Genomic DNA, 23,963 nt, shown 5'->3' with positions numbered 1-23,963 from the left:
AAAACGCCTTTATGAATTGAGGGACATGGGTTTATTTGAGGGATATGGGTTAATCAAAATATGTTAAAAATATATTGACGTACGAGTACATTTCAGTTGAAATGATTACATCTAAACTACTTACAGAATGAGAGAACAGGGCCTGCTGGTAAGGCCAACAGTGTGCTGGCAGATGCTCACCTCTTGCATACAGTATTTTAGCACACTTGCTCCACCTTGCATGCAGCCAGAAGAATGCAGTGCATAAAGCATGGACGAGCAACGGTTGTGACTGATTTAGGAAGAGGCGAGGACACAAATTTGAAGTTCTTCAAAAGGTCCTTCTCTTCTATAATAAATATAACCGCATTGAATCACTGAATTTACTCCAGTGTTACATCACATTCTGGTTCTAAGCTTCTAAACACAAACATCTGAACGCAGGTTTAGAATATATTGTCATGACCTTAGTAGATAAATTAGATGCTAGACATATTGACACTTTTTGATTTACATCGTGCCAATTTAAACAGGGTCTGATTTCTTTACACATATTTTGTGGACAGACGGGTCTTTCAGCCAGTCACACGTGCCTCACGGGAACCAATAGAAATGTTTGTTTGTTTCGAAACAGGCAGCCATGTGAGTGAGTCGACACTTTGTGGATTGGATGAAAATCCCCTTTAAAATCAGAAAAACCTTATATAAATTGACATTAAAAGCGGTATGAACACTGTCAGTGTTTGTGGCCATGGTTTCCTAAACAGAGCAAGTGTGTTAAACATCTGAAGGGATTATTGGGCAACAACCAAATTAAAAACATAACACTTTTGCCCCCTGTTTTTTTCATAATAATTAATAAGCCATAACTCCCTTGTGCATTGAGGGGTTGGGAATGCCATCATTTTAAGATTCAATAGTGGGGTTTAATCCATGTGATTTTACAAAAATACACTGAAAGAGGTAAAGGCAGCAAAGACAGCTATATATTTTAAGTGACTTTTATGACATGGTATATACTGATATCCGTCAAAGTTTAAAATGTTAAGGGTTGGTTCTTTAGTCTTCTTGTTCACCTTCTTGTTCTTTCCCCTTGGATTTCTTGCCACCCTTGCCTGTCTTCTTCTAGAAAACAATGTTCCTCGCTCCTCGATCCTCGCTTGAACCGGAAGCTGTTCTGCTCCGCCATATTGACGGCCGTCCCAAAGCTCTTATTTCTGCTCTGAGGATCGAGGAGCGAGGAGGGGTCTCTGAGGAGCCATGAGCGAAGATGCACGAGAACAGCCTTCCAGGAAGTGTTTTAACAGTCGAAACGCCCCCTCATTGTTCATCAGTTATTTGATTGGATGCTGCAGCTGATCGGACTGATCTGATTCTTTTCAACATCACTGGAGTTTCATACCAGAGTGAAGACAGATCGCAGATTAAACTCAAGTTGTATATTTGATTAGTTTTCTGATTCACCATCTGGTTTAAATATATGTTCTTATATTTTTTCCGTCCATTCCTCTGTACCTCATAATAGTGAACATTGCTCCATGGGATGGGACCCTGAATGATGAGCTGAGAGACATTGTATATAGTATGTTAAATAAAAAGGCAGATTATGTTTTTAAAGATGATTCTAAAGGCATTCTGCCTTGTAGATGCACAGTAGAGACGGTCAGCTGTACTTTGAATGATACCTGTATTTTGTTTAGGAACACACACAATATTCACAAAATGTGACATATATTTTCTTTTCTTTATTGGTCACTGATTACATTGAACATCAGTGATACAAACTCCAATGATATGAATGTGTACAAGGGGTGACTTGAGAATATTTGGCATGCCGTGGATGAGTGGAATAGGAAGTCGTGAGTCAGTCAGTGGTTTCTTTTGACTAAATTAGGAATGTAATAAACAAATATGTTAGCCAGTTGTGCCCAAACTGTGGATCGGGATCCCTTGTACCCCAATTAAAGCCTCTGGGTCTATAGGATAGGAAAATAAACTTTGTTTAACTTTTCTTTTTTTATCGTGAAATGTCGACGAAATCTTACTCTGGACTACTCACAGCTCATGTCCATATTGACACCATAACTTGAGAATATGGGTTATTCGTTGACTTTGTTTAAACGCCAAATAGTTTTTTACATTCAGCTTCGTAGTCGTAAAAAATTGCTTTTCTTTACCTTAAACGGGATATATATACATTTTAGATTGAAGTAATTTGATGTTGTCACATTCTGTTGTGTTGTGCTTATTTACTATTTCATGACATTTGATAGACCAAACAATGACCCAATTAACCCCAAAAAATAATTGTCGGATTATAAGAATAATCGTTAGCTGCACCCCCACATTCAACAACCTTGTAAAGTAATAACTTTCATCATCCCAATGTTCTGTGTTTGATAACTTCACATCATTGATCTTGACTTTAAAGCAGGGTTACTAAATCAAATTACGAAAGATGGGCCTGCCATACAAGCTGAATTATAAACCAGGAGTAACTGAGAACACATCTGCTCTGGGTTTCCAAATAGAAATTAATGAAGCTGCCATGTGCAGTCTGCTTTGTGGAAGTGACATGGTATAAACAAAGCACAGAGGCGGGGAATTCAGGGGCCCCTGAACAGGCTAGTCCAGCCATGCCTCCTCTTCAGGTGCGAGGTGACAGCTGTGAGGCTTCGGACATGTTTCTTGCTCACCTAAATAATGCTTAGATTGGTAAACCTTTGGTAAATACTTCTCATCCTCTGTCTTAGGCTAATTGATTCCAGCCACACAAGACCACAGGGAAATAAATGGCATGGACACCTCAGAGTGAAAGCTTCAAACACAAGGGGGCATTGTGACGCACACAAAATGTATGGTCACATTTTTGTTTATTTGAGAAATATTTGATAGAACGAATTCCTGTGATTTGCTAATCATAATACAACTTATTTAGAAGTGTATTACTATCTATGCCCAGTAGGTGGCAGTGCAGCGCTGTGGTTTCGCCTCGCGGCCCTGCAGCGTCTCCTCATAGCTTGAGAAGAATGAAGGAGCCACACCTTTGCCTGTCTCGATCATTTCCTGTTTCTCAGGTTAGTGACTTGTAAAGTGCACCGAATATAGGGTGACCAGATCCATAACACCAAAAAGGAGGACACTCTGCGGTATTTAGTGAAGCTGTGAATAATTGCATAGGACTCTGGCGTGCTCCCCTCTACAATACAACTTTGTGTGATTGCTACATGATGTATGTGTAACAGAATAGGAAAAAATAGTCTTAAAGAGTCAAAAAGTGTTTGTTCACAGTATTTGTATTTATTCAATACATTGTGGTGTTCAAAAACTGACCACTGTGCTGAGTGCCACAAAGCACAACATTTGTGGACTTAAAATATACAAATTAAATCACAGGTCACATAAATAATAAATAATAAACAGATAAATGAATGTTTTACAAGCATAAAGAAAACCAAACAAATTTGGTTAACATTTAACGGCTCAAAAAGTAAAGTATTGGGGACTTGTGTGCAGTGTCTTCATCCGTGTATGTGTGCAGCAGTCCACTTGTATTCAAGCAAACTCCACCTTCACTCTGTTCCCGCATGTCTTTCAATGGCAGCTTTACCCTGACTGCTTATGTCAACATCACAGCGACAGAGAGTGCAGAAGCCATGAAAGGAGTCTCGACTGCTTTTTGAAATAAAACCATGTTCTTTGGTCCATTCTGGGTTGAATGACGTCTGACGTGGCATGTTTTCTTCTTATGGGTGCATCCCAAATCGGAGGAGCCACGAGCAAGCTGGACACGCCCCCTCACTGTTTATTTGTTATTTGATTGGACGCTGCAGCTGAGCGGTCTGACGCTGGAGTTTCATACCACAGTGAAGACGATCACAGATTAAACTCAAGTTATATATTAGATCTGTTTTCTGATTCACCATCTGGTTAAAATATGTCCATTGTTGTCTGAACAACAAAAGACCTCAAACAACTTTCTTCATTTATGAAAAGATTTGATCTGTTGTTTCCCTAAATAACTTGTGTTATGTAATTAAAATCATAGAGCTGGAGAGAGGAAACACTTTTTACAACATGTAATGAAGAGAAACCATAATCACGCTTTTAACCAGTCATTTGTTAGACTGCATTCCAGCAAAATATTCTATCGCGCGGCTCTTTAGGCCCAGTGGAACTCCAAAAAGGAGGACAAATACGCGTCCGGCTTGATGCTGCGCCGGACGCCGGACAGGGCATTGAAAATCCGGACTGTCCGGCCTAAATCCGGACGTCTGGTCACCCTAACCGAATATGACATATGAATTGGGGACCAATGTTTAGTGAACATTTTTATAGATTACTTTGTGTTTCATGTGGTTGTTTGGTAGCTACGTTGTTTTAAGACTGACTGTCGAGTGCTCGCTAAACTGATAGTAGCCTTGCATTACATTCCCTTGTTTCTTTCTGGCTCCTACACATTCTACTTTTTGTTCATAATGAGGTGAATGGACTCTTTATGTTCTGGCAGGTCGTTTCATCCTAAATATGTTAGTTAATGTTACTGAAATGTGTATATAAGTGTTGTGAATGTTGGTTAGCATGTATTAGCGGTTCGCTATGCTGTTAGAGCAGCGCCACCATGTGGAATAGTGTCTTTCTCACGGAGGCCACAGTAGCTGTGAGCACATTGCAAAAGTGCAGTTAGGAAGGGCTTTGTCCCAAGCTACCACAAATATGTGGGTTGAACATAGTTATGTAACTTGTTAATGTAATGATAGCAGTGTGAACTTTGATTATTTAGTTTGAGACAATTGAATGTATTTTTCCTGTACATTGTCATGTAAAACTGAGGAAACATACAGGAGATTGTTTTCACTTGGAAAAGTGTGAAATAAATATAGCTTGAGAAGACGTTGAATGAAGAAGCTACACGTTTGCCTGTCTCAATCATTTCCTGGCATAAATCTGTTATCAGGCTCTTTCAAGCTGGGTCCTGTAACAGCATCATAGCAGCAAAAAGCATTTGTGTTGGAAAACCAAGTGGTGAACGTGAGAACACAGCACAATTACTGAAATCTTTATAAACATGTGCATGAAGATTACTGCCTATAAAGTTTTGGAGTTTTATTTTACCCACCCTTTGTTTAAGCCGCTCTAGTTTTAAACTCATACTCAGCGTTTTAAGGACCTCATACAGATGTAAAGCTGTGTTATTTCCTGCTCTACGTGTAATGCATCCAAACAGTGACATAATAGTGAACATTGCACCATGGGATGGGACCCTGAATGATGAGCCGAGAGACATTGTATATAGTATGTTAAATGAAAAGGCAGATTATGTTTTTAAAGATGATTCTAAAGGCATTCTGCCTTGTAGATGCACAGTAGAGACGGTCAGCTGTACTTTGAATGATACCTGTATTTTGTTTAGGAACACACACAAAACTTTCACAAAATGTGACGTTTATTTTCCTTTCTTTATTGGTCACTGATTACATTGAACATCATTGATACGAACTCAAAGTCAGCACAATTTAAGTCATCCAAGTCAACACAATAACCCATATGATTTATCTTTGTGTGTTTAACCAAGTTTTCCTTCTCAGAATATTTGAAAATGACATGCAAATTGAATGGATGTGACTGTAATACAGTGCAAATTGGATCTTCCAGTTTGTTTTAATTTAGAACAAATTCAAATACCCAAAGAAGTTTTGAAGCAACGTGGCTTAAGACTGTTGTTGCCCAAACACCATCATAGCGAAGCTTGCTGCAAAAACGATAAACTCTTCAAAAGAAACAACATTATCTCCGTCGCCATCCAGACCTTTGAAGAACTTCTCAAATTCCTTTTTGACTTTTTGCTAAACAAAAGAAAAACAGAAGGAGTTGTAAATGCAAAACATAAACATTATGTCAAAGAGGCATTCACAGCTATATTGCCAAAGTGCTGCTTTTTTCTACTTACATCATCCCCAAGCTCACCGCGGAGCAATTCTCCAACTTCTTTCTTGCTCAAAGTCGTCTTGTCTCCATCTGTTCCAGCATATTTGTCAAAGGTACCCTTCAGGATTGCGATTGCGGCAATGAGCCCTCCCTGGGTTGCCATGGCTGGAATGAGAAAGTATTGTTGACTTTAGTCAGTGTTTATGACTAAATATGTTCACGCTTCATTCCATCTTATTAAAACATGGGTTGCACTGCTTTGGAGCATCAAATTAAAAGACTGGGAAGAGTTGGATGAGCAACTTGTTAATTCCCAACACACTTCCTCAATGGTCACATTAACAGAACTAATTCTTCTAAAGATGTATTCAGTACAAGCTGAACATTTTATTTTCCTTTTAAATCTTGCTCTTTTGTTACCTTGTCATGTTTTCTTTTTCCCTCCGGGGTAAATACATTTTTAATTACCATTGGTTTGAAATAAAGAACATGATCAAGTATCGGTCGTGTTTGGTGGGAAAAGAAAGTCTCTAAAAGTTTCATGAACAATTGAAGGCATCAGAGTGCTGTCCTGCCCTTCACCAGAGTCTTCTTGCAAACTCCATTTACTGGATGTTTCTAGTCAGTGGCTTTGGCTCTGAACTGTCACACACTGTCCTTACTCACTGATTTTCAGTTTTCCCACCCTACCGCATGCCTTTTAAAACAACTTTTTATTGTTTTTTTTCCCCAGAATCCTCGGATTATCATTATCACAATATTCAAATTAGAATTGCTATCATCTTACCATAGATTGACATGTTTATTCTGACGTAGCACTCGACACACAGTACACAAACCAAACGTCATTCATGCATCTCATGCCACATAATGTTACATGTTTATCAAGTATTTGGACAAATTAAATGCAAAATTGTTCATGTTGTATTTCAAAAAGTTTTAAAAAAATATGTTTCCACTTACCAAAATAGTATGAAAGCTCGTGCAGGTAGAGAGAATGGAAGAGAGGATTTTGAGAGGAGAGCACTGACAAACGGTTTAAATAGAGGTTGACGCGCCCTCTTTCAAAGCCCCACCCCTCTCTGTCTTATCTTTTCTTTCTTTCTTCTCCAGAAAAATGTACGAAGTGTCAAGTTGACACCACTGGAATATACTCTCTTGCTTTCCCTCTGACATAAGCCCGCCTTTCATCATAACAATGCAGAAAAGCTAAGAATCATATTTGCATATAAGCATGTTCATACAAATAGATGATTGCATGTCATGTAGTAGTAATGGTGGTCAATATGATCTCCTCTTAGGCCCCATGATAAGGGAACATCAAATGCTGTAGATACACATCCATTACCTGTTAGGACATTTTTTTTCAAGACATGGCATGACATCCCCACGTTTACCTCGTTCACACACGTACACATTCATACACTGATGACAGAGGCAATGCAAGGTCCCACCTGCCCGTTACGGTCTAAACTAATCATTCACACAACGATGGCACAAGTATTTAGATAAATCAAATCCTGTATTGTTGATAATGCATTTAAAGAAATATTTTTAAAACACTTATCAAAATTGTATGATAACTTCAAGAGGTTGAGATAGTACACACACCTTTTTAAACAGAGGTTGACTGATCCTCTTTTCAAGCCCCAACCCCTCTTTCTGGTTTTTTTCTTACAAAATGTCAAAATGACATCGCTGAAATGCACTTTTTCCAGCTTTTCTTCTGACGTAAGCCCCCTTTCATATCAGTAATACCAGTGTTGGGAGTAATGTAATGTAATGCTGATCAATATAATCTCCTTTCAGTCCGTACGATAAGGGAAGCATCAAATGCTCTACCCTAACCTGAAGAAAATAGATATCTGTTTCCTTCTTTCAGGGCAAATATTGACCATAAGTTTTAAAATAATTTCCTTCATTGGTAAAGCTAGCACAGCAGGTTTTGTAGGGTGTGTCCCATGTTACACACAGCTCTAACCAGGTTTGTCATGGCGTGCAGGGTGTTCTTCACAGCAACGCAAGAGTTGTAAATGGAAATGCCAATGAAGAAAAGGAATCCCCATTTATTTTCTTGTTTACAATTTGTACTTTTAATTTGTGAATGTTTACTTTTCATTGTTTTCCCTAATTTGATCTATTTCAGTGGATGTATGTGTTGATTGTTTACTTTCCAGCAAAATGTCTTTTAATTACTTTTTAACCATTTGAAAAACCTTCATGCAAGACCCTCGCAAACACATTTATGTGTCAAATGCGAGCAATATGTCGCGCTGAAATAGAGTAATTAATGATGCAAGGGGAAATGGCAAACTGATCAAGAAAAATCTTAATAAATTAACTGAAAGAAATTATGATCAGATAACAAGAGAACCTGAACTTAAAATGAACGGAATCTCATCAAGATCATGACATAACAGCAAGTGCTTTTAACAACTTTTCTTATTAACTCAGTTGAGCAGCTGCACAAAGCTTCTCCTCCAGAACAATGTTTTTCAAGCACCTTGAAAGTCCATCCATCTATCCATTATCCAAACCGCTTATCCTGTTGAGGGTCGCGGGCACCTGGAAGTCAGCTGTTGTAACTTCCAACAAAAACTAAAGAGATGGCTTAAAGCAAAACAAACCTGCAATGACAAGAAATCCTATCACCTCATCTCTGGCACTGCCATTATATACTGGTATTATTTTTACAAATCTGCTACTTTTGTAATGTATTTATGTATTGTATTGTATTGTGTTGTATTGTGCTGTACAGTGTTGTACTATAGTGTTTGCTGTTGAATTACTGATAATATTAGGCCACCAAATTGTAATAACCTGCCCAGGGACTACAGATGAAAATTAGCTCTCTAGCTAAATGTAAATGTAACACATTTACATTTAGGTGGAAACTGAAATGTTGACAAATGTGCACTGTCCCCAATAAATAAATAAACCGCACTGGACTATTGTAAATGGAGTACTTTTACTTTTGATACACAAACTCAATTTGATGCAAGTCCTTATTACTTGTAATGGAGTATTTTTCCGTTGTGGCTAATTTCAAACAAATGAACAGAGTCTTACTTCCAACACATCTACCTGTGGCAGCATTGTGTCTGACTAACATTACACCAAACAGTAAGCTTTAGTGAGTCATTCAGCAGCATGGAACGGCAACTTTAATACTGCCTAAAGCTACTTTTGTACAAACTGTTTCTATGTCTTTTTGTTCAACTCTTATCTCAATTTATTCTACACCATGTCTACCCAACTTTGTGTCTGCAAGGCTTTTAATACAGCTTTTTTATACAGTAACAGGCAAAAAGGATGAGTGAGAACTTCAACAATAAACAAATTGTCTCTAGTCTGCACGCACAGACAAGTGTGGGTTATTGTTGCTATAATAACCTGCTATGTGGTAAAACCTTATGATGATTTAAGGCGTTGGTATTAATGTCATGGGAGACAGAGACACCAGCACAGACAACGACAAATGTACAGGCGTGGTCAAAGACACCCTGTGACTCACAGGTGGGCAATGTTTGCTGACACCAAATGTGCCGAACCCTTCTGCAGATGAGACAGTCCTCCCTCCTCCACACACACACCAACATCCACTGAAAAACGTCTGCAGTACATCAGCCATTAAAAACAATGTAATGGTTTCAGACCTACCCATTCCTAGTCAGGATTCTTCAACAAAGTAAGGACCGTGTTGTTGGTCTGTGTGATAGAACGAGTTGTTGTGAAATTGGTTTGAAGGAGGAAAACCTTTGCAGGAATGCACCAGGATCATGACCTGACGCTTATTAGTCTATGTGTCTGTCTGATTTTTTGCCATGCTAATGTCTGTCTGTTGGACAGTCCAACAACAAAAACTAATATTGGATGGATTGGCATGGAATTTGGTTCAGATGTCCAAAGTTTTCACTTCTCGAGTGAAATATTTACATATCTACTTGATAGATTGCAACAAAAGGGAATCCTCAAGACTTCGGTGATCCCATAATTGTTTCCTCCGACGCCACCATGAAGCTGATATTTGCAGTTTTGAGTGAAACTTCTCAACAACTATCAGACAGATTGCCATGAAATTGCCAGGTCAAATTTTCCCATAAACCTGAGCTGTAGTTTGCGTTTAATCCTAATTAACAAATATTTGCATGCTAACATGCTAAACTATGATGGTGAACGGTGTTACACCTGCTAAACATGTTAGCATTGTCATTGTTAGCGTTCAGCTCAAAGCCTGAGTGCCGAAGTAAAGCCTCAGAGTTGCTTGTGCAGCTGCATAATTAGTCTTGTTAATATATTTTTGAAAACATAAATCTGACAAATTGAAAGATTATTTGACTTGTGTATGTTACACACCAGCAGCAGCAGTACAGATATCGAACACTTGGAGACTTTTAACAGGTACCATTACAAGTAAAAGCAAAAGCTTATTTTTTGCAAGTCAACTCCAGCACAAGTCTGTTGTATTTTATTTTTACTGTATGCATCTGTTTAGTTTAATGCAAAGCTATTTAATCTGAACAAATCATTCACTTCCTGATTCCCGTAAATGAAATAACAGCATATGCATTAAATTATGGCAGATTAATCAAAAAAAGTTTCTAGCAAATCTGGTCAAACTGGATCAGATCAAAACTGGAGCTTAGTTCTCTCAGCAGTTGTGTTGTTTGAACAAGAACAACGCTGCTGCTACCACACAGATTGATTTAAAATGAGTTAAAATGTGAGACCCACAGACACAATGGAGTTTGTCCCCTCCAGTAATAAATGATGACTAATTACTGTAATACGGTAACTACTCTTTCTTAGATTTTATTTTTTCACTTTATTTCTGTTTAGTTCACGTGGAAATTCCGGGTGCGACAGTGATAACATAAATGATTAGAAGACTTTGACTTTATAAGACACAACACGCAGCTGGGAATTAAAATGAAGAACCAATGGGTCAGGTGCGTAGCACAGTTGGAAATAAGTACACCTGTAGGGTGTGTTCTTTTCCCTGCCTGAAGCGTGATCAGGTGATCACTCCAATGGGGAATTGCTCAACTGAATCTTCAGCTGTGCTTTGAGAAATTACAAACTTTTTACAACCACCGCCTGCAGTGTTACTCTATACTCAGAAGAAATATTTTGGGCGAGTCTACATGTGACATATTGAAGTAAAGCCTTTGCTTCATCACATAATGGTTGGACCATTTCCAGAGACATCCAACCAGGTACATTCTGTTTATTCAGCTTGAAGTGCTGACAGACTCATAAAGGCGGTGCTTTCAAACAAATAGATGCAAAACATCGACTTCAGAGAGTTTTCTTTGTGTGCAGGTTTCATGGTCAATGAGTGCTACAGCAACAAGACAGACAAGAGACAATAAGGTGAAGACTAAATAGTAGATTGACTATAAAATCTTTTAACAAACAAAAACGTACAAATGGCTTATGTGCTGACAACAGATGCTACCGCTTCATCCACGGAGGCCTGAAGTGTCTATTCAATATTATCTGAGAAAAAAATAACCTGAAGTCTAATCTGATGGGCTTCTTCACCTTTTTATGGCAATCACTGCATGGTTAATACTATTTTCTTTCATTCTCTCTCTTCCCATCTATTGTGAGAAACTGCCTATTTGTTACCATTTGCATCAATATGCTTGAAAACGCCTTTATGAATTGAGGGACATGGGTGTATTTGAGGGATATGGGTTAATTTATAGCTACACACAAGGAATACATTTGCCTCCACAGCCCAACATATGTTAATATATTGACATATGAGTACATTTCAGTTGAAATGATTACATTTAAAGTACTTACAGTATGAGAGAACAGGGCATGCTGGTGTGCTGGTAGATGCTCACCTCTTGCATACAGTATTTTAGCACACTTGCTCCACCTTGCACGCAGCCAGAAGAATGCAGTGCATAAAGCATGGACGAGCAATGGTTGTGACTGATTTAGGAAGAGGTGAGGACACAAATTTGAAGTTCTTCAAAGGTCCTTCTCTTCTCTGTATTTTATCTCTTACACTGCTTTTTAGTGTTTTAATGACTGTTTTTAATGTTTCAATGAATGTTCTTAATTGTTTTTAAATCTCCTTTTCTTTTGCCTTATGTTTTAATGCTTTTAATGGTTTTATGTGAAGCACTTTGAATTACCTTGTTGAAATGTGCTGTTCAAATAAACTTGCTTTGCCTTGCCTATAAGAAATATAACAGCATTGAATCACTGAATTTACTCCAGTGTTACATCACATTCTGGTTCTAAGCTTCAAAACACAAACATCTGAACGCAGCTTTAGAATATATTGTCATGACCTTAGTAGATAAATTAGATGCTGGACATATTGACACTTTTTGATTTACATCGTGACACTTTAAACAAGGTCTCATTTCTTTACACTACTACAGAAATATTTTGTGGACAGACGGTTCGTTCAGCCAGTCACACGTGCCTCACAGGAACCAATAGACATGTGTGTTTGTTTCTAGACAGGCAGCCATGTGAGTGAGTCGACACTTTGTGGATTGGATGAAAATCACCTTTAAAATCATAGAAACCTTATATAAATTGACATTAAAAGCGGTATGAACACTGTCAGTGTTTGTGGCCATGGTTTCCTAAGCAGAGCAAGTGTGTTAAACATCTGAAGGAATTATTGGGCAACAACCAAATTATAAACAATTCCATCAAAGAGTTTTCATGATTAATGTATAAACATAAAAAATGTTCATAATAATTGATAAGTCATAACTCCCTTGTGCATTGAGGGGTTGGGAATACTATCTTCTTAATATACAATAGTGGGGTTTAATTCATGTGATTTTACAAAAATACTTCGAAAGAGGGAAAGACAGCTAGATAGATATTTGAAGTGACTTTTCTGACATGGAATATATCCGATAAAGTTTAAAATGTTCACTCAGGAAGCAGTGACAGTGATATGTGCTCTGGAGAACACAGCGGGTGATGTCTGTTGAATGTTTGATGAACCCACGCTTGTTTCCTCCCACAGCAGTGGCGCCATATACCCAACAACTACACGTGCAGAACAAATCAAACTTTATTGCTTTTATTTATTTTCAGCAAAGTGTTAAATGGAAAGTTCTTTGAAAACCTGTTGACAGAGGTTCTAAGGTAGCGAATATCACATCTTGCATGAACTTTCAAAACAGAAATAATTACAAACACTTTAAGGGTTGGTTCTTTAGTCTTCTTGTTCACCTTCTTGTTCTTTCCCCTTGCCTTTCTTGCCACCCTTGCCTGTCTTCTTCTGGTAGTAGCACTTGGCCAGCTCACTCACGCACCGACAAAACTCTCTGAAGTTAAGCTCGCCATCGTGGTTTTTATCCAGCATCTTCATGGCTTCCTCAATGTCACCTGCATTGATTTTGTCCTGGAGAACACATCTTTACAGTTAAATAACATCATGTAATGCACAAAAGCACAAGTGGTGAGGACGAAGCAGGATAGCGCACGCATTTCATGAATATCCATTAACGTAAAGTGAGTGTGTTCAGTCTCTTACTTTTAACTCAGGACTTTGTATTTCGCCCTCCAACATCTTTTTCAGTTCTTCTTTGTTTAATAACTTCTTTTTCTTGCCGTCATCATCAGCATAGTCCAGAAAAATATCCACAATGTTTGTGATGACCTGGTCCAAACGAGCCATGGCTGTAGCTGGAGAAACCGATTGATGAGAGTAATTAACAGAGGCAAGAGCAAATACCTTTAAAAACATACTGGATTAACAGAAAATACATAAATGTATAAAAATGTATCATATGAGCATTGACTGTAAACATCAGACTCAACACAATAAGGTGCTCGACAAATGCTCAGAGCACTGAGTAAAGCTGAAATAGACACCATGGCATAACTCAAACATTTCCATTGCATCTTTGATGCTCAGCATCTGAATTAAATGCTATTTGTTCTTTCCTGCGTTCCCCCAAAATCTTGCTTTTCATCGGGACTCACCTGAGAGTTCACGTTCCCTGGCTGAAGAGAGATCCTGTCCGTATCACCAGCTGTCCAAGGTGAGACAGTTGTCAGAGTGAGGGGGAAGCTCTCTTAAAGCCCTCTTAAAGAGTAGACACACGATGTCCGACACACACACCCACACGTGCACCGGAAATGTCCCCCCCCCCCCCCCCTCTCCACCCACCCACCCACCCAACTAACTAACTTGTTTTCCAGAGAGCTGTGCCATAGAAAAGAAAACATTCACTAAATACAGTTATTTTGCTTGTGTTGTATAGAGCAAACGGTCGCCATTGATGACGTGTGTGTGGAGGAGCATCTAAGATTAGCCTCTTTATTGAGGAGTTGCTCAGTGTAGCTGTCTGGAGAAAATATGTCAGAATAAATGGAAAGTTACAGCGAGTGGGTTTAATCCCACCTAAAGTGCTGCGTTTAAAGGCATAACCAAATGTGTGTATGCGTTTGTTCATAGGTAATTTGGCTGCATGAGCATCTTGTCTATCCTGGTTGCCCTAGATTTTTGGTAATGTTCTATATCAATGAGGCTGTATTGAATTTCCTGAAATTCTCTCTTTTGAGCAGTTAAGAATCAAAAACATGTTTCAACAGTGCCAGTTGTATTTTATTTCTTAGTATTATTGGAATAAAATTCAGTATACTTTCAAAAGCATTTTTTCTAACTTAAATTGATCCGTCGTGGCTGAATTATGTACTTCTGCCACCATCAGAGATCACAATGGAAACTAATTGAAAACTTTATTTTCCTGTTCTTTAGCGTAACTGTAAATGTCCTACTTTAGTTCTACAAGAGTCTCTAGTCCGTCAGTGAGAGTGTCCTGGCTGTTTGTTCATTTTGACCGCAAGTCACACCCCATTCATTCTGCTCAACTTCGTGAAACTCAACCTCTTTTTTCCACTTGTTTGTTCCAAGGCAACAGAAGGGCAGTATTTTCTTCCTCTTACCCTCTGTTGCCCCCTGCCAAGTCCCTTTTAGCTCAAGCCTCTCTTCACTTTGGCCTCAACACTTTCACTTATTGAAAACGATCAGATTCTCCTTGCAGGGGAGGCAAAGCAAATAGAGACGAAGGATCGTGTGGTGTAAATTACAAAAACGTTCATCTTTCCACACCCTGCTGGCTATAGGGTATGAGTTACAGTTTCACTTGGAGCTGCTGGACCTCTGCAGTCTGCACCATGAACTTGTACTATAATAATTTAAAATGAAATAGAAATATCTTTGAGCAGAGCTTTGAATAAAGCATCAATTTGATTGTGAGATTATATTTGATGCCGTCAAATATAATCTCACAGTTGTATGCTGCTTTGGCTGTGTTCCTTTCATGATCAAGATAATCCACCAAGCAACAAGGTAAGCAAACACCTGTCAAAGTATGGGTGTGAGGTACAGGTTTCTCTACAGTGTAGTCTGCACAAACAAAAGTCCAAAGGAGGTAAAGGTATTCCTTTCACCATGTTCAGTGTGATGTATACCCAAAGTCTTACAAGGGAGGGGACAAAACTGTCAGTTAAACTCTTGTTAAACTCTATTCAACTTAAACTGCAGTTGGCTGCTCTGTCCAGCAGCTGCACCATCATCACATCAACACCAGATTAATACCAGAACATCTACACCACACATCACATTGTGGAACACAATATTTTCATGTAAAATCTCCATTCAACTGATGCTCTTTGTCAGGATTCAACAAAAAGTGTGTTTATATGTTACAGTCTGGTCTGACGCATCCTCACTGAACCCAGCATCATTTATTTTTTATAAAACTGTCTTTCCTCACTCAAATGGTGAGACTGGAGAGAACCTGTAGAACAGCAATTGTTTCGTTCTTTAAAACTAGTTTTGTGACATCTAGTGGTGAATTAAAGGCATGACCACCTCCTTAAAGTACCAAATCTCCACATTTCAATGTTATTTCCATGTTCAGTACTTGTTATTAAAGGCTGCCATGTTGGCTGAGCTGGGACCATTGTGGCATCCAACTTACTTGCTAAAACGTAAGGCAATCACTTATTGGCGAAAAACAAAGCTTATAACAAATGACCAGCGATGGAACGAGTGCTACAATATCATACTCAAGTAAATTTATTTTTTAATGTCTTTATTATTGTAAAATATTTATAATAACAATAGTAAATAAATATTTACTTAATTAAAAATGTTAAAAGTAGTCAGTTAAAATGGTGAAAAAATGTTTGATATACATGATGACACATTATTAAATTCGAGATCACCTTTAGGCTACAAAATAAAATTACATTAAATGTCAAAGTACACGCCATTGAAACATCACACCATAATGCTCTTATGTTCAAACCAATAATAAATTCCAGCAATTTGCAGCAAGTGTATACAACAACAAAAAACTCACCTCCCTCTGTATACCCTTACTAGAATTAACCAGAAAACCTGACACTAAGACAATTAAATAAAAATCACAGGCAATAACTAAAAAAAAGCAGACAACATACATACACACAAATAAATAAAGGAGACATTGCACCGCTTTTACCTGCTAGTGCACATACACAAGCCTACATTGATAGGCAATGTAATGGTTGCTGACCCCCTACTTTGGACAGTGAATTACAACAATAAATGAGTTTGTTACTCACCTGTTTGAAGTTTAGTGCACTGCAAAGTCCTTCTCTGCATAATAACCAGTCCACTCAGCCTCTCTGTCCCAGTATAACCAGTCCACTCAGTCTGTTGATAGCTTATAACTGGGATTGCCCTTGATGGTTTGCCTCGTTTATCAAGCAGACAATGCTTTGTTGTCATTAGCAATTTAATTTCTTCAGTGACCTCCGGTGTGCTCCAGTGATCCAATTCTATTGTCTTCCATTAACCCCTTGGTTATTGATTTAGTTGCTGCCTTCTTAAAGTTTTTGTGCAGATAATATACAACTGCATCTTTTTTTCAAACCTTACAACATTGTATGTTCGAAAGCATTTCTCACAGTAGACATTTTGGCTTGTCAGAGAACGAAAAGCACAGGTGTTACTAATAACACTAACGAATGGCTCTATTCTATTCAAGTGTTTCAGTGAGAGCGACTGTGAGCCAGAAGGATTCCTGAAATCAAAGCAGCTACATGGAATCCAGCCATCATTTATTTCATTATTTACGCCTGTGCTTTTCTGACTGTTCAATTCCACTTCTCTTGTCACAATGTCACAACTTACTGGTGCGCTTCAATAAATACAGCCATCGTTTAGGAGATTACTAACACCTGTGCTTTTCCTACTATGGCAGTTCCAAATCACTGCTGTAAAAAAAAAGGCCGTTTTCCTCAGACTCCTGCAGCAGACTGGCCACATTGCTGACCGTTCGTTGGATTCAGCACTGACTTTAAAATATTTAGTAAAACTTTTACAGCATTAAAAGCACGCGTTGTCTCCTCTGTCATGTATTTGAGGTTTTGTGTGTCCTTTTTTTCAAAGCAAGATCTTTCTGCTGGTGAATGTCAACTATCCCAAGAATCAGGCTGAAAAAGACAGAGGGGGCTTTTGTCATCATTGCCCACGGGCAAATGAAACACAGTTACTTGCTGTATTTGAATACCTCCCTTATACGACTGACATTATGGGCCTTATAAAAATGTACTTAATGATTGATTATTGGACTTAAAACCCGTTGGACCCGAGAGCCCCCCACGGGGGGCTGTTTTAGAGTGTGCAGCATTCAGCGTGTCGTAGAAAGCATTTTTCATAAATAAATATGATTATTGCTCCAGACAAAATACATATCGAATTAACGGGAAAAGTCCGAGCAACATCATCATACCAGCCATTGTAAACACTGCAAACACAATTATACATGAACTAATATCATATCTGGACGATATCTGGAAGATTTGCCACAATTTTGGCCAAAAATCGACGATCTATGCTCACTATATGGCTCTCTCATCACGGAGCATGATCGCACATGGCGGATGAGCACATGCAGGAGGGGCTCGATTCGACCCGGAAACGCACAGCGGCGTCCAAATTACTCTCTTTCAAACCGTTCAAAAGTTATGGGTATGCATGCCAACATCAGCCACAGGTCACGAGAAAAAAAATTGGGTAAAAAAAACTTCAGCAATCCATGTAGAGAGGGGGGTTCGCCCAGCATTTTGCGATTTTTAGTCAGTAAACAGACCCGGATACGATCAAACACCCCTGCATGGCTCCCGTTGGACTATCCCGCATCTAAAAATGTCTCACACGAGTAAATCGGCCTTACCAGGGTCACATGACACACATTATGAGCCATTTATTGTTATGAATGACAGATATGAAAAATCATAACTGCTCAAAATTATTCAAAATGGTGTCAAACTGATTTATTAGGATTATTGAACACTCTTAGTGATAAGAAAAGTGAATATATAGTTAATATGTAGTTATATAGTATATAAAATGAGTATACAGCAATGCAACAGCTGGTTCCGAAAATCATAATTTTGATTTTTATGACCATTTATGCTGGCCTTTCACTCAATCGAAGTAAAATATGTTGTGGGGACATGTAACACGTGTTGTTCTATGACTGTGGTGTGATTTTAGATTTGCAGCTGCATTATTTAAATAAAAAAATGTTCAATACAAGTGCTTTTTTCCAGGCGAACCTAGAAATTTGTCAATTTGAGCTGTGCCATAAGTATATCAGTTATTAACCAGTAACATATACACAATATTTACACAATTAAACACATCTCACAAGTGTTACCAGTATTCTAGCATCAAAATTATTAAAATAGACCTTGTAGTTAGAGCTCAGGACTCTTTTGCGTATGGCTATGCAATTTTCGAGAAGAGGCCTAAAAATAGGGCTAGGGCCCAAAAGGTTTGCAGTGTGCCATGTCCTATGACCTGTACTATAAACTTATTTTTTCATAGATGGTACTTTGTGTTGAATTCTGTGTTGGATGGTGCAAGGAAGCCTGGATGTTAATACTTTGAATAAAAAGCCTGCCAGGTACACATGTGAGAGATACCAGAAGAGTGCTTGTGTAAGTTGGAAACACAGCGCAATGAACAATTTGGCATCTAAACTGGAGGAGGGCCATGAGAAAACCACCATCTCCAAAAATCACAAACCCCACCAAATCTTGTCAGCACTTATAAGAATGCTTATTTGGCACAACTCTAACCCATAACTCATGACATACAGGCAGGTGGTGCTGCACCCAAGTTTAGGCAACATCTGATAACCAGCACATTCCCATATTGAACCTTTTATCTACTGTATAAAAACCCCACTGCCTAAATTTAACATTTTAAACATTCAAGGAGTATTTATGGGTGAAATGATATGTTTCATATGTGAACTAAAGCACAACTGTTTCACAATATTGATGTGAATCAATATTCTCTGTACTTTCTGAGGTATTTTTCTTAAATTGGCAGAGCTCTGCTCAAATATAAAGGTCCTATGTGCACAAGAAATAGATGGTACAGAGCATTTAAAACTATTTGCAAACAGAAGAAAGCTCCCTCATGAATTAGAGAAAACAGTATTTTGTACCCAATATACTAAAAGAGTAATCAGACAAACAGAAGGTGAAATCTTGTAAAGGGCAGTTTTTACTTGAAAATCTGGCACCCATGTGCTACAACATGATCTCACTATCTCACTTCTTGCTCTTCAGTTTATGGAGCATGAACAACTTCTCACAGGCATTCGAGAGGCCGGCGACGAGGGAAAGAAACTCTTGAAAGTCCAACTTATCATCTCCGTTTTGGTCCAAATCCTTCATGATCTTCTCCACAGCGTCCGTGTCATTCTGGGTCTGAAAGAGCAATAGCAAGAGTGACAAGTTTAGGGTAAAAAGCTAAAGTAACCACAAGTTACAGTGGGGAAAAAAAATATTTAGTCAGCCACCAATTGTGCAAGTTCTCCCACTTAAAAAGATGAGAGGCCTGTAATTTTCATCATAGGTACACTTCAACTATGAGAGACAAAATGAGAAAAAAAAAAAATCCAGAAAATCACTGTCTGATTTTTAAAGAATTTATTTGCAAATTATGGTGGAAAATAAGTATTTGGTCAATAACAAAAGTTCATCTCAATACTTTGTTATATACACCCTTTGTTGGCAATGACAGAGGTCAAACGTTTTCTGTAAGTCTTCACAAGCTTTTCACACACTGTTGCTTGTATTTTGGCCCATTCCTCCATGCAGATCTCCTCTAGAGCAGTGATGTTTTGGGGCTGTCGCTGGGCAACACGGACTTTCAACTCCCTCCACAGATTTTCTATGGGGTTGAGATCTGGAGACTGGCTAGGCCACTCCAGGACCTTGAAATGCTTCTTACGAAGCCACTCCTTCGTTGCCCGGGCGGTGTGTTTGGGATCATTGTCATGCTGAAAGACCCAGCCACGTTTCATCTTCAATGCCCTTGCTGATGGAAGGAGGTTTCCACTCAAAATCTCACGATACATGGCCCCATTCATTCTTTCCTTTACACGGATCAGTCATCCTGGTCCCCTTGCAGAAAAACAGCCCCAAAGCCACCCCCATGCTTCACAGTAGGTATGGTGTTCTTTGGATGCAACTCGGCATTCTTTCTCCTCCAAACACGACGAGTTGAGTTTTTACCAAAAAGTTCTATTTTGGTTTCATCTGACCATATGACATTCTCCCAATCCTCTTCTGGATCATCCAAATGCTCTCTAGCAAACTTCAGACGGGCCTGGACATGTACTGGCTTAAGCAGGGGGACACGTCTGGCACTGCAGAATTTGAGTCCCTGGCGGCGTAGTGTGTTACTGATGGTAGCCTTTGTTACTTTGGTCCCAGCTCTCTGCAGGTCATTCACTAGGTCCCCCCGTGTGGTTCTGGAATTTTTGTTCACCGTTCTTGTGATCATTTTGACCCCACGGGGTGAGATCTTGCGTGGAGCCCCAGATCGAGGGAGACTATCACTGGTCTTGTATGTCTTCCATTTTCTAATAATTGCTCCCAGAGTTGATTTCTTCACACCAAGCTGCTTACCTATTACAGATTCAGTCTTCCCATCCTGGTGCAGGTCTACAATTTTGTTTCTGGTGTCCTTTGACAGCTCTTTGGTGTGGCCACAGTGGAGTTTGGAGTGTGACTGTTTGAGGTTGTGGACAGGTGTCTTTTATACTGATAACGAGTTCAAACAGTTGCCATTAATACAGGTAACGAGTGGAGGACAGAGGAGCCTCTTAAAGAAGAAGTTACAGGTCTGTGAGAGCCAGAAATCTTGCTTGTTTGTAGGTGACCAAATACTTATTTTACCGAGGAATTTACCAATTAATTCATTAAAAATCCTACAATGTGATTTCCTGGATTCTTTCCCCCCATTCTGTCTCTCATAGTTGAAGTGTACCTATGATGAAAATTACAGGCATCTCTCATCTTTTTAAGTGGGAGAACTTGCACAATTGGTGGCTGACTAAATACTTTTTTGCCCCACTGTATGTGCATTGATTGGTACTAAGCACAGAGGTTAGATTTAAGAGGAAAGATTCTTACTTTCAGGAAGGTGGGTAACTCAGTCACTATTAGTTTGTTCACTCCTTTCTTGCTTAAGGTCTTTCCATCACCGTCTTCATCGGCATAACGGTGGAATAAGGTAATCAGGGACACCAAGCACTTCTCTAACTCAGTCATGGCTGCAGATGTGGGTGCTGAGAGGAGAAAAGACAAGTCTGGTCAAGAATTTCTCTAAATGTATATGCTTTCTTCTTCACTACAGCTGTTGTGACTTACTGTGCAGAATAATATTTTACATACGGATAAGCATAAAAAATGATTCTCTGTTATAGTTTCACCTAATAGATAAAATAGGCTTGGACCTTAAATACCTTTCAACAATAAAGCAGAATTAACTGTAAAGTGGAACTTTCTATTAGGTTACTTTTGAACTTCTACTTAAGTTAACTTAAGTAGGCCTAAGTTAACTTAAGAAGGCCTAAAGGATAAGGTTGCAATAAAGCAGAAGGCTACTCAGTGGTGGAAAGTATAAGTACAGTCACTCAAGTACTGTATTTAAGTATAATTTTTAGGTATTTGCATCAATAATTAGAAATCAATGATACAACACACATAATTCTGAAAGGTGCCATGTACTGCATAATGATACTTTTACTTTTTTTTACTTCAGTAAAAAGGTCTGCAGATGTTGTGATGATGTGATGACGTTGTGATGATGTCGCCGATGTGCGCCATTGAGTGTAAGATACGTAAATAATAAAGATGGACGCCCTATGAGACAAACTGGTATCATTCGTTTTACTTAGACACTTACATGTCAGTAGAAACAGAATATTACAAGAGGAACATAACCGACAGAGGACGAGGCGCTACTTGTCAGAGGAGGAACGTTGCTGAATACACCAAGTGCGACAAAAAGCAGCTTTAGCACGTAGCCTTAAACTACATACAATAATCTTCATATAAACAAGAATCCGTTTTCTGTCTGAACTCATAGAACTTATAAAAAAAAAGGCTCTTCAACAGTTAAAAGCAGAACAATAAGTAATTATAATGAACTCACCAGGTCTAAAAGAGGAAGAAACTGTAGTTTGAGATTCAGTGAAGAGTGCAGGGGCTCACTGGAAGTTTATTCAAGACTTTATAGTTAACTAGGCAACGCCCAAAAATGATGAGAGGGGGAGGGAGGGATATAGACACAGGGGCAGAGAGAGAGAGAGAACTAACGTGGAAGAGTCATGAGCAAATACCATCCCTGCCCACAGTCACCGTATAGGCAAGGCAGAGAACCTTAAAATGTGACAATTTCTTTAAATACAGCTGTTCAAACTTTCCCCTTTAGAGTTTTAAGTTTTAGACAGAAATTCCATCTGGAAAATCCATCAGAAAAAAAAAATGTTATTTAGAGTTGTGGCAATGGCAAAGCAATATGACGCATATCAGTCGAATGACACACTTATCTTCCTTTATGATACCTGGACATGCTGAGTCTGGGCCTCAGATATTGCCTGAGACAAGACAGTTAGTCAAAATAATTGTCTTCCGTAATCTGGTGCCATCTTCTGAGTCAGTCTTCAATGGCATGTTCCCACTGGAGGTACCTTGCAAAACACACGGCTTTGTGTGCAAAATAATCAATATAATTAATGATTTCACTTGTTTCCAGGTTCTCTCTGTTTTGAAACTGCCAACCCATTTAACTGATTCATGCCATTGATAAAAGTAGACATTGTTGACATATTGAACATTTGTTTTTAAGGCCTTTGTTTATCCAAGGACCTTTATATCAGTCAGGAATGTCCTGTTCGCGCTGAGTAACACCGGGAAGCTGCCCAGTGATCTGTTGGCCACCGAGCAGCTCCTCTGGAACTGTTGGGAGTTATTGCTCAAGGGCACCTCAGTAATTTCGTTGTCCCGAGCCATATTTAACCGTTGCAAGACCTTTTTTTCTGACCTTTAGGCCATATTTGCCAAATGAAAACTAAATAGTGCAAATATCTGAATCTATAAAACATATATACATTTTTGACACACAAATCCATGGCTTACTGGTACTTTTTTTTAACCACGCAAAGTTTGCCACCATGACTAAATAAGTCTAACTGACCATCACTCACCTCTCTTTGAAGTAGACAGCGGCATCACATAAAATAGTAACTTCATGTTCACAACATCAGAGTTGGTCTTAAGTGTTTTACGCTCACCTCATGGGCATATCATCTCTAAACACCAACGTGGTTTAGTCACTTCATCGGGGGCATTTTGACCACAGTTGGTGGAAAAGGAGAATAAACAAGCTGCCGTTTCTATCCCTCCTCTGCCTTTTCCTAAACAGTTTTTCAGCTCACAATTTTAGGACACCACCACACCTACCTGAGCAAACAGACTGACATTTACAAACTAGTTTGACAGAATGCAATCGCATCCAAAGCTCACAATTTTAGGATACCACCACACCTACCTGAGCAAACAGACTGACATTGTCACGATCAGGCTTTGCCTTGTGTGTTCTGTGTGTCTTCATTTAGTTCACCCTCCTCACTCCCTCAGCATCAGCCTAACTCCCTTCACCTGCCGCTAATCAAGCACTCTACCTGTCAGCCACTCCC

General features: G+C 38.9%; 2 protein-coding genes across 2 annotated transcripts; both read right to left on the bottom strand.

Moving 5' to 3' along the window:
- Positions 1–13,108: 13,108 nt before the first annotated feature.
- s100w (S100 calcium binding protein W) lies at positions 13,109–13,573 on the bottom strand. Its single transcript, XM_076108898.1, has 2 exons — positions 13,430–13,573; positions 13,109–13,297 (listed from the first exon to the last, which is right to left on the bottom strand). The coding sequence occupies exons 1-2, from the start codon at positions 13,571–13,573 to the stop codon at positions 13,109–13,111; spliced, it is 333 nt and encodes a 110-aa protein (XP_075965013.1).
- A 5,897-nt stretch (positions 13,574–19,470) lies between these two features.
- Positions 19,471–22,548, bottom strand: LOC142969341 (protein S100-A1-like). Its single transcript, XM_076109190.1, has 3 exons — positions 22,418–22,548; positions 21,394–21,548; positions 19,471–19,680 (listed from the first exon to the last, which is right to left on the bottom strand). Exons 2-3 carry the CDS (start codon positions 21,529–21,531, stop codon positions 19,522–19,524), a joined length of 297 nt encoding a protein of 98 aa, XP_075965305.1. The 5' UTR covers positions 21,532–21,548; positions 22,418–22,548; the 3' UTR covers positions 19,471–19,521.
- Positions 22,549–23,963: the final 1,415 nt, after the last annotated feature.

This window comes from Anarhichas minor, unplaced genomic scaffold, assembly GCF_050575085.1.
Source record: "Anarhichas minor isolate MPS153535 unplaced genomic scaffold, ASM5057508v1 ptg000041l, whole genome shotgun sequence".
Taxonomy (NCBI): domain Eukaryota; kingdom Metazoa; phylum Chordata; class Actinopteri; order Perciformes; family Anarhichadidae; genus Anarhichas; species Anarhichas minor.
This window is presented reverse-complemented; position numbering and strand designations above follow the sequence as displayed.